This window comes from Canis lupus, chromosome 8 (assembly GCF_011100685.1).
Source record: "Canis lupus familiaris isolate Mischka breed German Shepherd chromosome 8, alternate assembly UU_Cfam_GSD_1.0, whole genome shotgun sequence".
NCBI classification, from domain to species: Eukaryota; Metazoa; Chordata; class Mammalia; order Carnivora; family Canidae; genus Canis; species Canis lupus.
Window position 1 is genome coordinate 4170525 of NC_049229.1, and position 13711 is coordinate 4184235.

The 13711-nt window shown below is 48.6% G+C and overlaps 1 protein-coding gene and 1 long non-coding RNA gene across 2 annotated transcripts; one reads left to right on the forward strand and one right to left on the reverse strand.

Moving 5' to 3' along the window:
• Nucleotides 1-468: 468 nt before the first annotated feature.
• Nucleotides 469-1797, reverse strand: LOC102154870. The gene is made up of 3 exons (XR_005363059.1): nucleotides 1569-1797; nucleotides 900-1020; nucleotides 469-782 (listed from the first exon to the last, which is right to left on the reverse strand). It is a non-coding gene; the product is annotated as an uncharacterized LOC102154870 (long non-coding RNA).
• Nucleotides 1301-13251, forward strand: DHRS4 (dehydrogenase/reductase 4). Its single transcript, NM_001048234.2, has 8 exons — nucleotides 1301-1513; nucleotides 2616-2793; nucleotides 8231-8332; nucleotides 10350-10420; nucleotides 10517-10568; nucleotides 10875-11009; nucleotides 11201-11256; nucleotides 12716-13251. The coding sequence occupies exons 1-8, from the start codon at nucleotides 1383-1385 to the stop codon at nucleotides 12828-12830; spliced, it is 840 nt and encodes a 279-aa protein (NP_001041699.2). The 5' UTR covers nucleotides 1301-1382; the 3' UTR covers nucleotides 12831-13251.
• The last annotated feature ends 460 nt before the right edge of the window (nucleotides 13252-13711 follow it).

Consider the following 13711-nt stretch of genomic DNA (forward strand, 5'->3'; position numbering starts at 1 on the left):
TTTCATCATCTTATCTTAACAAAAAAGACTAACACATACACACACACACACACACACACACACACAAAAGGAGCAAAACATATCCCCGGATAAAGAACTGTCAAGTTAAATAAGCTTAGCTTTACGAATCTCACTATATTGCCTTTCTCTGTCTCAGTTTGCCTTGAAGGAGTGCAAACTTTGCCATGGATCAGCACTACTTCTCAGTCTGGCGTTTGGAGGCCACTGTGTTCAACCAATCCAGACAGATACTTGGGGGTCTTTTGGGGCCTTTCTACAGTGTCCCATATGCCCTCCAGATTTATTAATTCTCTCAGAAACCCAGAGGAGAGATCATTCCAGCCTGCTCAGCAGAAGTGTAGGGTGCAGTCTCAGATCCAGAATATATAGCTTGAGAGGACTTTATCCATCATCTCCCCTGGCATCCTCTGTTTACAGATGAAGAGCCTAGCCTGTAGCAACGATAATAATAACTCTATGGTGGCAAAAATTACTACGTGTTTAGTAGTTTCCAGTTTATAAAATGCTTTTACCTTCAATAAATATTTATTGAACTGGGACAAAGGCTAAGATCTGGGGACATGGTGATTATGGAGAATTGAGTACCCCTGGGTTTGTGTTTCCATCACTGGCTGGGAGATCCTCTCCCCTCTTGCTACCACTTAGGCTCTGTACAATGGGGCAGTCCTCTTGGAGTAGAGGGTACCAGAAGTCTGATCCAATCAGGATCTTCTTCCCTCTGCACACTGGTTACCATAGTGATCAGAGTCTGCCCTCCGGGCCTATGAGGATGGAGGAGACCGTCAGCCAGTGTGAAGGGCAGTGCCAGACCTAGCCCGGCTGCTCCTCCCCATCACATCTGTCTCCCAGGCTCCTCCACCCTCACCTGAGACCCTCACCTGATGACTCCGTAAGGACCACAGGCCTCACTTCCACTGGCAATCTCCAAACATTTGCTCTCTTGTGAGCTAGCTATCACAGACCCAGACTTTCTTGGAGGTGGAGGTGCATCTCGAAGTTCTGGGAAAGAAAAACAGCCAACTTTAAGGCTCTCCCGCCCCGCAAAGATAACAAGGTCAAGCGGCGGGACGTTGCCGAGGGCAGGGAAGTCTGTGGGTTCCCGCCAAGAGGCGGGCCCCAAAGGGACGGCCAGAGCGAAGCCGAGGACAGCAGGGTGCGGCAGCCGTGGGCCGGCAGGGGGCGCTCCGCAGCCACAGCCCGCTCCCGGGAGCCAGGGGAGCGGGGCGGAGCTCGGCGAGCCGGGCTGGGGGCGGGACGGAGGCGTGGCGCCGGGCGAGGAGCTCGGCCAGGTCCCGGTTCCTCTTCCTCACTGCGGTCGTCCCGCCCGGGTGTCCCGCATTCCTGCACCGCCAGGCGGTGCCATGCAGAAGGCCGGGCTGTCGCTGGCCTGCGGCGCCCGGGCGTGGAGGTCTGTGCGGAAGGCCAGCTCCGGGATGGCGCGCCAGGACCCGCTCGCCAATAAGGTGGCTCTAGTAACGGCCTCCACCGACGGGTGAGTGCCGGCCCGGAGTCTCGGGGGCCCCAGCTCTCTGCAAACAGGTACTAACCCCTTGACCTCTGCTTCCCGGCCTCCGACTTCACTCCCGGGCCAAGTCCGACCCCAGAAGGAAGGAGCCACATGGTGGGCCTGCAGCGCCTCCGAGCCCTCTTGCCTTCGCCCCCCTCCCACCGGTCTCCTGGCACAGCTGCCCCGGGTTCAACTGCGCCACTTCAGAGCAGCCTCCAGCAAGCCAGGCTCCCAGGGCTCCGGGCGGCCCCAGGCAAGCCCCAGGCAAGCGGCCCCACCTAGAGTCTGGGAAGACCAAACACCAGGAATCCGAGAGCTCAGGATTCAAAAATCCCATCCCACGGCCTCCATCGACTGTGGAAATGTTCCAGCCACTGCATTTGGCGCCCCTTAACCTGGACAGGACACAAGACCCATGTGTCCAGGTGTTTTTTTTTTTTTTTTTTAGCTCAGTACATTTTGCCCTTGCCCTGTTTCTCACTCACCGCTCTTGTCTATCCATTTCTCATCCCCACAGGACTTTGCTAGATGCCGGCACTACACAAATCTAAAATACAAATATATGCAAAATGCTAATGGCAGACACTTCCAGAGTGTGTAACCCTTACTCCCACAGGAGTAATGTAAAAAATTTACATTTTTTACTAGAGACCCACCCTTTCACATGCCCCCCCCCCCATAATTAACAATATAATTTTGAACCGATGTAGAATAAGTAAGGGAGGTATCTGGGGCAAGGGCTCTTTCAAATGAGACCCTTCAACCATGGAAGTGGCTGTTGCTCATTTCTCTCCTCTCAGTCCCTATAGGGTATGGGGTGGATATGAGGAAGATATTATCAGTTCCTAGGAACCTAGCCCGAGGGCCAAAACCCTGGGGGGAAATCAGTAAATGAGTGCTAAGAACATGTTAAGCCCGTCCATCTGTGCGGTAATGGCTGTGCCACTAGCCCGCTTTTACATGTAACGCAGACAGCACGTCCAACAGAGGCAGAGCTGGAATTCAAACCTGGGCATTCTGACTCCGGAGCCCACCTCTCAACCATTTCCCCTGTCCTGGCATTGACAGTTATTTCTCTCTGCCGCAGGATCGGCTTCGCTATCGCCCGGCGCCTGGCCCGGGACGGGGCGCACGTGGTGGTCAGCAGCCGGAAGCAGCACAACGTGGACCGGGCGGTGGCAGCGCTGCAGGGCGAGGGGCTGAGCGTGACCGGCACCGTGTGCCACGTGGGGAAGGCCGAGGACCGGGAGCGGCTGGTGGCCACGGTGAGCAACAAGGATATGGGCACCGAGCCCGGAGTGGCAGAAGGGAGCCAGCCTGAGCCTCCTTCCCTGCTTTCCTAGACATCACTGATGTGATCCAAGCCAGCAGTATTAACTAAGACATAACCGGTAGTTCTGCCTCCCCGCACTAATCCTCCAGCACGTTTTTATTGTGTTCCTTTCTGTTATGTCTCTGAGAATCATCCCATCCCAGTCAGAAAATCAAAAACCACTCTAATGCTTCAACCCTGCATCATCCCTTCGGTCACCCAGAAAAACAGCTGGCCCTGGTTCTCCAGTAGTTTCCAATCTTTTTTCTTTTTTTTTTTTTTTTAAGATTTTATTTATTTATTTATTTATTTAAGAGAGAGAGAGAGAGAGCATGAGCAGGGGGAGGGGCAGAGGGAAAGGAAGAAGCAGACTCCCCACTGAGCAGGGAGCCTGATGCTGGATTCCATCCTAGGACCCTGGGATCATGAACTGAGCTGAAGGCATACGCTTAACTGACTGAGCCACCCAGGCATCCCTAATAGTTTCCAAACTAATTGGGAAGATGAGAAGGGTAAATGCAATTGCAAAATAGATGTTCCCAGCTACAGGCTAGTAATCAATTCCCTGTTCTTTAGGTTATAGAGTTGAGTCCCTGGGAACCTCCAGGAGGCAGCCCGCCGTGTTTCAACCACCTACTGTGTGCCATCCACTTTGTTCAGAGCCTTCATGGGTTATCTCTAAACCTGACAACAACCCAAGCAAGGCAAGGACTATTCTCCTGGTTTCGGAACATTTGGAACATTCTGCTCCGAAAGCTGGAGTAGCATCCCAAGGTCCCTCAGCCAGTTAGAAAGAGCTGTAAGGCAAACCAGACCTGCTGAGCTGACTACAGATCACCAGGCATTTCTCCATTAGCATCAGGTCAGGTCGTTGGTGCCCACTTGGATGTAAGTCTCAAAGAAAGTGTCTAAGCCAGTGTCAGAGTTGGTACTTGGCACCAGCCTTCCAGCTACACAAGAAAATACGACTATCTGGCAAAGGAGGCTGCTCTTCTCTCAGGCTCAGAGCACACACATTATGCCCTGGAGTAGAAGGGAGAATCTACCCTGGATAGAAAGTACAGGATGGTGCTAACAGATTGAAAGGGTGACAGAAATAATTTGGTAATCATCATAGAAGAGGGGTACCCTAAACAATGGTAAACAGTGGTAGGATAGACAGGATAGAATCATTCTGTTTTAAGGAACCATTTGGCAGATGCTTGAATGTGCATTGGAGAGAGCCAAATGTGTGTCGGAGAAAGTTACCTGGGTGGTTCAGGTCATGGTCTCTGGGTCCTGAGATCGAGGGCTCCATGCTGAGCATGGAGTCTGCTTAAGAGTCTCTCTCTCCCTCTCCCTCTGCCCCTCCCCACCCCCTCTAAAAATAAATAAATACACCTTTAAGAAAAAAAAAGAAGAAAGGAAGTCACCTAGTCTGGCATAGGTGGCTGGACAGAGCCTGAGATCGGGACCTTGCTCCTAAGGGTGAAGAGAACCATCTGGGAGATCCAACTGGGATCAGCCAGTTTGCTGACTAGCCATATGAAATGTGCTTAGCAACTTAAGGTCGAAATCCCACCAGGGAAACCACCTCTCACCCCACCAGGTCCACTTAACCTGTCCTACAGCCCTGGCTCAGAGGTAGGGGCTTGAGCTAGACCTCCGGGAGCAGGGGAGACTGGACAGATAGAGGAGGAACAGGGTTCCTGATGATCTTGCAAAATAAGCAGCCAGCCAAGGAGGGACTGAAGGGAACAGGGGAGCCCTGTGAATCCACAGCAAAGAACACAGGCTCTGGAGTGCTGGTGGGAAGTTTAAGGGACGAGGGTCTCCATAGCCTCCTAAAGGAGTTCAGATGTTCTTGGAGGAAATAAGCCATGTGAGGTTTCGAGCAAGATTTGAAAAGGATAATCTGGCACTGGTAAGAAGACATATTAGAGTAGAAAAGACTCCGAGACAAGAATGTTAGCAAGGAAGCTGTTTCTGTCATTCAGGTCTAGAGCAGCAGCAGTGGGACCAGAATGGATACACCCAAGAGACATTCAGTGGGAGCCAAGTGAGATTTTCTTTTTTCTTCCTAACCCACTGTCGAGAAATGGGAAATAGGAGGGATGAGACAAAAATAACTCTCAGGTCATTTGGATGGCCAGTGTCAGGGTGGAGAATGCCAGGAGAGGAGAGGATACTTATTAGTATTGGAGATGGGTTCTGCGTGTTGCCAGCTGCTACCCTGCAGTGGGGAAGGCCGCTCCTTAAGAATCGTTACTATCCGGGGCACCGGGGCACCGGGGCGGCTCAGTCGGTTAAGCAGCTCACTCTCGATTTCAGATCAGGTCACCGTCTCAGGGTCATGATATTGAGCCCCACGTGGGACTCTGAGCTCAGCGGGGAGTCTTCTTGAGATTGTCTGTCTCCTTCTGCACCCCCCTGCCCTGCCCCCACTGAAGCGCTTGCTTTCTCTCTCTCTTTCAAAAAATAAGTAAATAAAAAGACTGGTTACTATCCACTGGCTTCCAAATCTGCACTGCAAAGTTTCTCAAAGGTGTGGGGAACAGAATCCAGATCAGCCACTTCTCCACTTGACTATACTCTTTCTAAAAAATATACCTGTCGGAACACAGAACACTCAACTCCTAACCACTTCAGTGTAGTGATCACACAATTTAGAGTAGGCTTAGGAGACACCTGGGTGGTCATTGTGCCTTTCTCATGAGTCTTCTATGGGTCTTTCTCTCTGTTCAATCAAAACCTAGACCTTTCTCCTCTCCAAGCTGCTGGGTCCCCTGCCCCCAACCATACACTGGCAGAGTACAGCACACACCCCTTTCTAGCTGATTCTACACTTCGCTCATCACAAGTCCATAGCCAAGACTTACACAGAGCCAAGACAGGTGACCGGAGCTTTGTGCCGAGACACCAAAATTTAAAGAGAGCACCAGACAGTATATTGATACTGGTTTCAAAAGCTTATGTGACTTTAAATTTTGTTAAATTTACATGTTGACAGCCCAAGCATTCCTTCCGCGGTGTGGAAGCAACTGAGCTTAGCACCTGGTTAGCAAGAATAATTAGTTAAAACGGGAGCCAGCAGATGGTACACATTGTTAATAACACCCCTCTGTGTGCCAAATCATGAAGCACAAAGTTGATTGAGGGCCCATTTAGTGCTGCTCGCCCAAGGCATCAGAGTCGCCTGTTCTGGGTAAATGCATAGTCTGGTTTTAGAGCCACGTATCGTTGGCAGATTCTGGTTGGCCACTCGTTACTCTGGCACATGCCTTCACTGCCTACTTTCAGTTTATTAGCGAGGTGAGATGTTGCCGTATCTTGGCTTCCCCAGTTTAAATCTCGGTTTCTGCCTTGAATCTTCCCCACCTCCATGCCAATAAAGGGGGGAGGGGAAAGAGAAATGACATAACTGAGTGGGAAACTGCTTTAAGCCCAGGCTGGTGGTGTCTTCCCCACTGTGGCTCCTGGGTAGCCACTTTCATAGTGACCCCAGCTCACTTTTAGAGGGCTCTTAAGAATTACCTCTGTGGTAGAAGGGAAACCATGCTCAGATCTGTTGCCACTAACTAGGTTGTGCCCTAAGCAGATCACTTGGCCTTTCCCAAAGACCCAGTGAGCAGGCCTCCTGTTCCTTAGCCAACCCTCATATGTCATTACTGAGAAATTCACTTCCCTGGACCTCAGTTTCTTCACCTGCATTGGGCTGAGTGATCTAAAGGCCCCTCCCAGTGGTGATGTCCTGTCAGTCCATTTAAAACAGTGTCTCCGGAGTGCTCAGCAGCTGAGAGTCTGCCTTCGGCTCAGGGCATGACCCCAGAGTCCCAGGATCAAGTCCCACATCCGGCTCCCCAGAGGGAGCCTGCTTCTCCCTCTGCCTGTGTCTCTGCCTCTCTCTGTGTGTCACTCATGAATAAATAAATAAAAATCTTTTTTTTTTTTTAAATAAAAATCTTTAAAAAAAAAAAAAAAAAAGTTTCTCAAGGGGCACCTGGGTGGCTAAATGGTTGAGTGTCTGCCTTTGGCTCAGGTTGTGATCCCAGAGTCCTGGGATCAAGTTTTGCATCACGCTCCCCATGAAGAGCCTGCTTCTTCTCCCTCTCCCTCTCTCTGTGTCCCTTATGAATAAATAAAATCTTTTTTATAAATAAATAAATAAATAAATAAATGAATGACAGTTTCTCAGGACATCTGGGTGGCTCAGCAGTTGAGCGGCTGATCCCGGAGTCCTAGGATCAAGTCCCACATCTGGCTCCCCACAGGGAGCCTGCTTCTCCCTCTGCCTATGTCTCTACCTCTCTCTCTCTATGTCTCTCATGAATAAATAAATAAAAATCTTTAAAAAATAATAAAAAATATTAGCTGAGGGGCACCTGGGTGGCTAAATGGTTGAGTGTTTGCCTTCGGCTTAGGTCATGATCTCGGGGTCCTGGAACTGAGCTCATGTCAGGCTCCAGGCTCAGTGGGGAGTCTGCTTCTCCCTCTCTGTCTGCCCCTCCCCCACACTCATGCTCACACTCTCTCTCTCCCAAATAGATAAATAAAATCTTTACCCCCCTCAAAATAAATATATAAATAAAACATTTTCTCTGTTCAGGTAGGTGTGGACAGATTGAGTTTGAGATCATGGTAACTCAGTCAAGGAGAACTGGACAGTAGGCATTTGGATAAATGGGACTGGGACTTGGTGCGAAAAGTAAAGAAGTCTAGAAGTGGGTTTTTTTTTTTTTTATTTTTTATTGGTGTTCAATTTGCCAACATATAGAATAACACCCAGTGCTCATCCCATCAAGTGCCCCCCTCAGTGCCCATCACCCAGTCACCCCCACCCCCTGCCCACCTCCGTTTCTACCACCCCTAGTTCGTTTCCCAAAGTTAGGAGTCTCTCATGTTCTGTCTCCCTTTCTGATATTTCCCACTCATTTTTTTCTTTCCCCTTTATTCCCTTTCACTATTTTTTATATTCCCCAAATGAATGAGACCATACAATGTTTGTCCTTCTCCAATTGACTTATTTCACTCAGCATAATACCTTCCAGTTCCATCCACGTCGAAGCAAATGGTGGTATTTGTCATTTCTAATGGCTGAGTAATATTCCAAAGAAGTAGGTTTTGAGGTGGGACCTGAAGCCATGAGAATAGAGGAGCTCCCCAAAGGGAAAGAGTAAAAGGTCAGCAACAACCCTGGAAGTGGGGGCAGGAAGAAAAGACCACAAAAGAAACTAGACCCAAAATGTTTAGCAGTAGAACTTAAGGAAGCTGGGGAGGGAAATGTTTCAAGAAAAAGAGATGTCATTTTGACATCAATTTGTTCCTAAGAAGAAAATCTTTATCCACATTGATAAATGCACCTCCCTCACTGACCTGCCGTCCTAATTCAGACCTTATGCCTCTCTCTCCAGGCTGTGAACCTTCATGGGGGCATTGACATCCTGATCTCCAATGCTGCAGTCAACCCTTTCTTTGGAAACCTAATGGATGTCACTGAGGAGGTGTGGGACAAGGTGAGAGGCGATTAAAGGAGCAGGAGAAAGGCCTTAGCAAACAGCCAGAACAAACTCAGGCTGCTTTTAGAATGCATTTGTCAAGTGCCTCTGTACATATGAGGAATCTTTGTAATTTGCCCACACCTGGAGTGCACCTGGTGAAGGGCAGTGGGAGGTGGCTTCCTCTATCCTTGCCCCTCTTTCATTTCTGCTTCTCCCCAGTTTGGCTCTTCCCTTTGCTCCTTGCTAGCCTTCTTCTGCTTCACTCCCCATCTCTCTCCCCGCACCTGCTCATCCAGGCTCTTCTTCCTGGTGTTTTTCCAGCAGAGACATGGCAGCTCGATGCCAATAACTAATACACTTAAGCCTACACACACACACCCTCCCCACCCCCTTTTCAGCTGCCAAAAAAGAACGATTTCTCATTAGCTGGAAAACTTTAATAGCTGCTAGTCAAGCGAAATGACCTGTTACCACTTTATAACATACAATGTTTGAAAAAGACCCATGCTCTTTCCTTCTTAACCTCAATGTCAAGAGAATCTGAGATCCAGATGTCTAACTTCAAGTGTGGAATATAGGTTTTTATGTGAGCACACATAATTATATTTGTGATGTATTTCACATACCTACAGCTTTTAATTATGAAGCCTTAATTAAAATATTTGTCTTTGTTTACTAAGGTTAATATTCACACATATTTGGAAATGCTGAATTTTTTATGATCTCCCCTGGTTTGGCTTTTCATTCTGATGTCATCAATAACTTCTCAACACTGAAGTTTAAGGATACTAAAATATTATAGTTTGTTTATCAGTGTTTCACAGACATAAAGACCAAAGTGCCAAATGCACTTCAGTGAGTCAGTTCCTGATTGATATTCTTTAAAGTAAAGAAACATCTTTCATGAGCAGTCTGAATAAAGACCACATGAAAATCAGTTTTAAACTAAGTAATTTTTCTTTTTAATTTGCATTTTTTAAAATGTCACAGTACATCAAATATAAATTCAGTGGTTGATCCTTGATTAAACCCTGGATTTTAAAAATAAGGACATTTGAGGAGGCAATTGGGGAGATTTTGTTATGGACAGCGTATTTGGCAAAATCATTATTACTAATGTTGAATGTCTTGGTGTGATACTGGTTGGTGGTGTGTAAGAATGTCCTTATTCTTTGGAAAAAATGCTAAAGTTTTACTGATAGAGCATTGTGATGACTGCAACTTATCTTCAGTGGTTCAGGAAAAAATTATGCAGCTACAGAGGTAGGACACATGGGGGAAAATGTGAACAATTGGTGAATCTAGGTAAACGATATCTAGAGATTCATTGTACTTCTATTTCAACTTTTCTGTAAGATTAAAAATTTTTAAATAATAAGTCGGCATGGAGGGTATGGGAGGGGAATATCCCAGCAGTAACTAGAACAATGTAAATGGGGATTGTGCATTTGTTTTAAATTATGGATGTGGGGTTTGACTGTAGACTATGTTTCAAAAGTACCCCCTCAGGATCCCACTTTCCAATAAATGTCCATCCAGACAGTCCATCCCGGAGGGCCAAAAGCATCTGATTCCTCAGCTCAGAAGCCAGAGAAATGGCTGGAACCACCCCAAGTGCCCGAGGTCAGGCCACATTTTCCCTGAGCAGCACAGCCCACTCTGGGGGATGTCCAGGAGGCCAGCCCAACTCCAGGTTCTTCCTAGTCAGAAGAAACACAGAAAATCCAGCTCAAATCCAAAGTATTCCAGCTAATATAGGCCAAATCGTGCTCGGTTGGTTAGGAAACAAGATAGACCAGGTTCCTTTGTTTCCCATAGGAACCTAATATGTCATTCTCTAGCTGGATAAGCCTCTGAAAGGGGCTTCTCCCTGGCCTCGGCTCCTGCACTTGCAGGCTCCAGGCAAACCATCTTTGAGATCTGCACCAGGACCCAACAAACATCTCAGGAAATCCGCCCTGGGAGTCCTCATCGCCCTGCCTTCTCCAGCTCTTACCTCATGCTCTTTCTCCTTCTTCTCTCTTGGTTTCAGATCCTGGACATTAACGTGAAGGCCACAGCCCTCATGACCAAGGCAGTGGTGCCAGAGATGGAGAAACGAGGGTACAGACAGTAAGAGGGAGCCTGGGTATGATAGACCTCATGTGGGCTGAGGGCCAGGATCCCATTGGGAAGAGGATCATTGTCTTCTTTTTCCAGAGGTGGCTCAGTGGTGATTGTGGCCTCCATAGGAGCCTACCTCCCGTTTCCTGTAAGATCCCCCTTCTTTACCACTTCCATTCCCACCCCCACTCCCGATCCTACATTTTTCCACTCTCCCAGTCACCCTGAGAAGTATATGTCCCCTTTTAGAATCATACCACCAAGCCCCTTCCGACAAAATAGACACCTTGCCTCTACAAACCTTAACCTATGTGTGACTTCCCACAAGACAATTTTCTAGCTAGGACCCTCCCTTTAGGAGACTCCTCTATCATCTACTGCCCTTTATGCCTTATAGTAAGAACCAAGAATGAACTGGAAACAAAGACGCTGACCCGCTGTCTCCTTTCCCCAGGGCCTGGGCCCCTACAATGTTAGTAAAACAGCATTGCTGGGCCTCACCAAGAACCTGGCCAGAGAGCTCGACCAAAGGAACATTAGAGTGAACTGCCTGGCACCAGGACTCATTAAGACTAGCTTCAGCAAAGTGGTGAGGACTGCCAGGACCCTAGAAGGGTATCTTCCCAGATGACGAACCCCAGTATCTTCCACCCCCACCACCCTGGGCTTTTGGACAACCTCCCCCCTTCCAGCCACCTGTCCAGAGCAGACCCCACATGCACCTTTCTCCCTCTCTGTCTCCTCTTCTGCCACATAAAAAGATGTCCCTTTTTCCCACAGCTTTGGATGGACAAGGCAAGGGAGGAGAGCATTAAAAAAGTCATGCAGATAAGAAGGTAAGGCTGTCACAGGGGAGGGTTGAGAAGGACCAGGACGAAAGGTCTCGTCCCTCACACAGCCCACAGCTTGCTGTCACTTGGTCCCACAGCCAACACGAGCTCTCCTCTGCCGCAAACACAGACCTCATAAGTCCATGAGCACTGCATCACTACAGTGGTGCGTGCTAGAGGTCCTCTCCCACTGCACAAACCAAACACAGAAGCTCTGGGTTTCAGCAGAGCGCTGCTCTGGGAGAAGCCCTGACTTCTCTCTCCACCTGGGTGTGGCCTCCATCTCTGGGCAACCCTAGCGCCCAGGGACCAAGACCAAAACCAGAACCTTTTTTTTTTTTTAGTTCCCTTTGAATAAAAAGCCATGTTTCTAAAGCTCAAATTGATGATCCTCCAATACAGATAAAAGGACTGAAGAGCTTCACGGCATCCCAAAACTCCCCTTGCTAAGAAAACTCACCTCTTCCCCACAGGGCTAGCCAAACTGTTCAGGCCCCTTTGTCTGGCTCCTCTTCCTCTATCTTCCCTGCCTCCAGCTCTTGGCTACCCTGTCTTGTCCCTTCAAGTACACATTCCAGCAATGCCTAGTCTTTACTGGTCCAAACATCCCAGACCCCCTCAGGTGCGCCCAAAGCTTTTCTGATGTCAGGCATGAGCCGCACACCTAGTTCACAACTCGCTGACATGTCAGAGTACCATCATCCTGGAGCCCCAGTGAATGTCTACATCCTTGGTCTTAGATGTGCATTAGAATCATCTAGGCACTTGTGAAACGACATATGTTCAGGCTCTACTCCCAGAGTTTCTTTTTCAATTGGTCCAGTGTAGGACCTAAGCATCTTTTTTCACTGCACGTTACAATGTGCAGCTAGGATGGAGAACCGCACTAATCCAGCCTTCTAGGTTTGAAGTGACCATTCTGCCCACCTCTAGACCATTCTACAGCAGTTAGGTTACAGTGTTCCCTAACTATGCAATCACTGATACAAGCACTGAGAATTAGCACATTCTCCCAAAATGAACCTGACTTTAAGGGACAAAAATAGATTCCTGAAAAAGTTGTCTGTGAATTGAAGCCATACAAATGCAACCGTTTTAAACAAACCATTTACTGTCTCACAGACTCCCAGACACTGGAACAGTATACACACACGCGAAACAAATAAAATCGCTGCTCACCAGTTTATCTGTATGACGTCAGATTTTGCTGTCCTGAGTTCTCTAAAAACCAAAGTATCTCTGTATTATTGAATATAATGTGTGGTGGGTTTTGCAGGGTACAGTATTTATACAGTATTTATTACGACAGCTCATCATCATGCCAATCCTATTTGATTGACAGGAAGCTTGTACACTGGTCCTGATAAATCACCTGATACTTCTTGATTAAACAAATTCATTCCCTGTGGGCCAGATCAGGGGTTGTTTGATTTTCACTACCTTCCTTGTTGCCCCTATTCTCCAGGATGGGCAAGCCAGATGACTGTGCAGGCATCGTGTCATTCCTGTGCTCTGAAGATGCCAGCTACATCACTGGGGAGACAGTGGTAGTGGGTGGAGGGACACCATCCCACCTCTGAGGACCTGGAGAGACCTCACCAGGGCAGAGATTGGGCTCCACACCTGAGTTCTCTTCTAGTATTCATTGACTTTCCTTTCCCACCTCTGCCTAATATATTGCTCACCTTACACCCCGCCCCACCCCCCAAATCAGTTCTGCTCTGTGAAAAGATCCAGCCTTCCCTGTGGTCAAAGTATCCTCTTGTGAGGATTCCCTCTGTTGCTGTACCCTTGGATACAAACTTCCCCTGAGAGTGTAGGGCAGGCCTGCTGAGAAAGCTATGTCTACCTTGGCAAAAACCAACCAGTATCTTTTTCCCTTGCATGGGGGAACTTGAGGGAGATGGGACTGAAGGAACCCAGGTGGGAAGAGCAGGGTGGAAAATCAACAACCTGCAAAGGGAGATGCAAATAAAATGCGGATGATTGTGTTGCTTTGAATCGGTGTGTTCATTTTTCATAGGAGTGGTAGCCAAGCAGAGATCCTAGGTGGACTACATGTCTGCATTTCCCCCTAATCCTCCTCCCTGTCTCCAGGACCTCAGCTTGATGCTCAGGGGTGGATATGTCTGCAGAACTGCCGGCTGAGAGGAGGTGGCTCGGGAACTCCCGAGTGATACTCTCGGCCTCACACCTATGGGGCTGGTGCCAAGGGCACTGCAGGAATCCCCACAGCTGGGCAAGTGGGAGGGAGGATGAACATCCCCAGATCTGGCCAGGTCCTCTCCTGGCATCGCCCTCGATCCTGAGTTCCCTTGCGGGTCAGCTTGTAGGAGCTGGACGCGCGTCCCTAGCAGTAAGGCAAAAGGGAGGGGCCTTGCAAGGATGACCCAGGAGGGGTCCCCGGGCCCACAAATAAAAGAAATGGGTTCTGCTCACGGGGCCCAAGGAGTGGATGGCA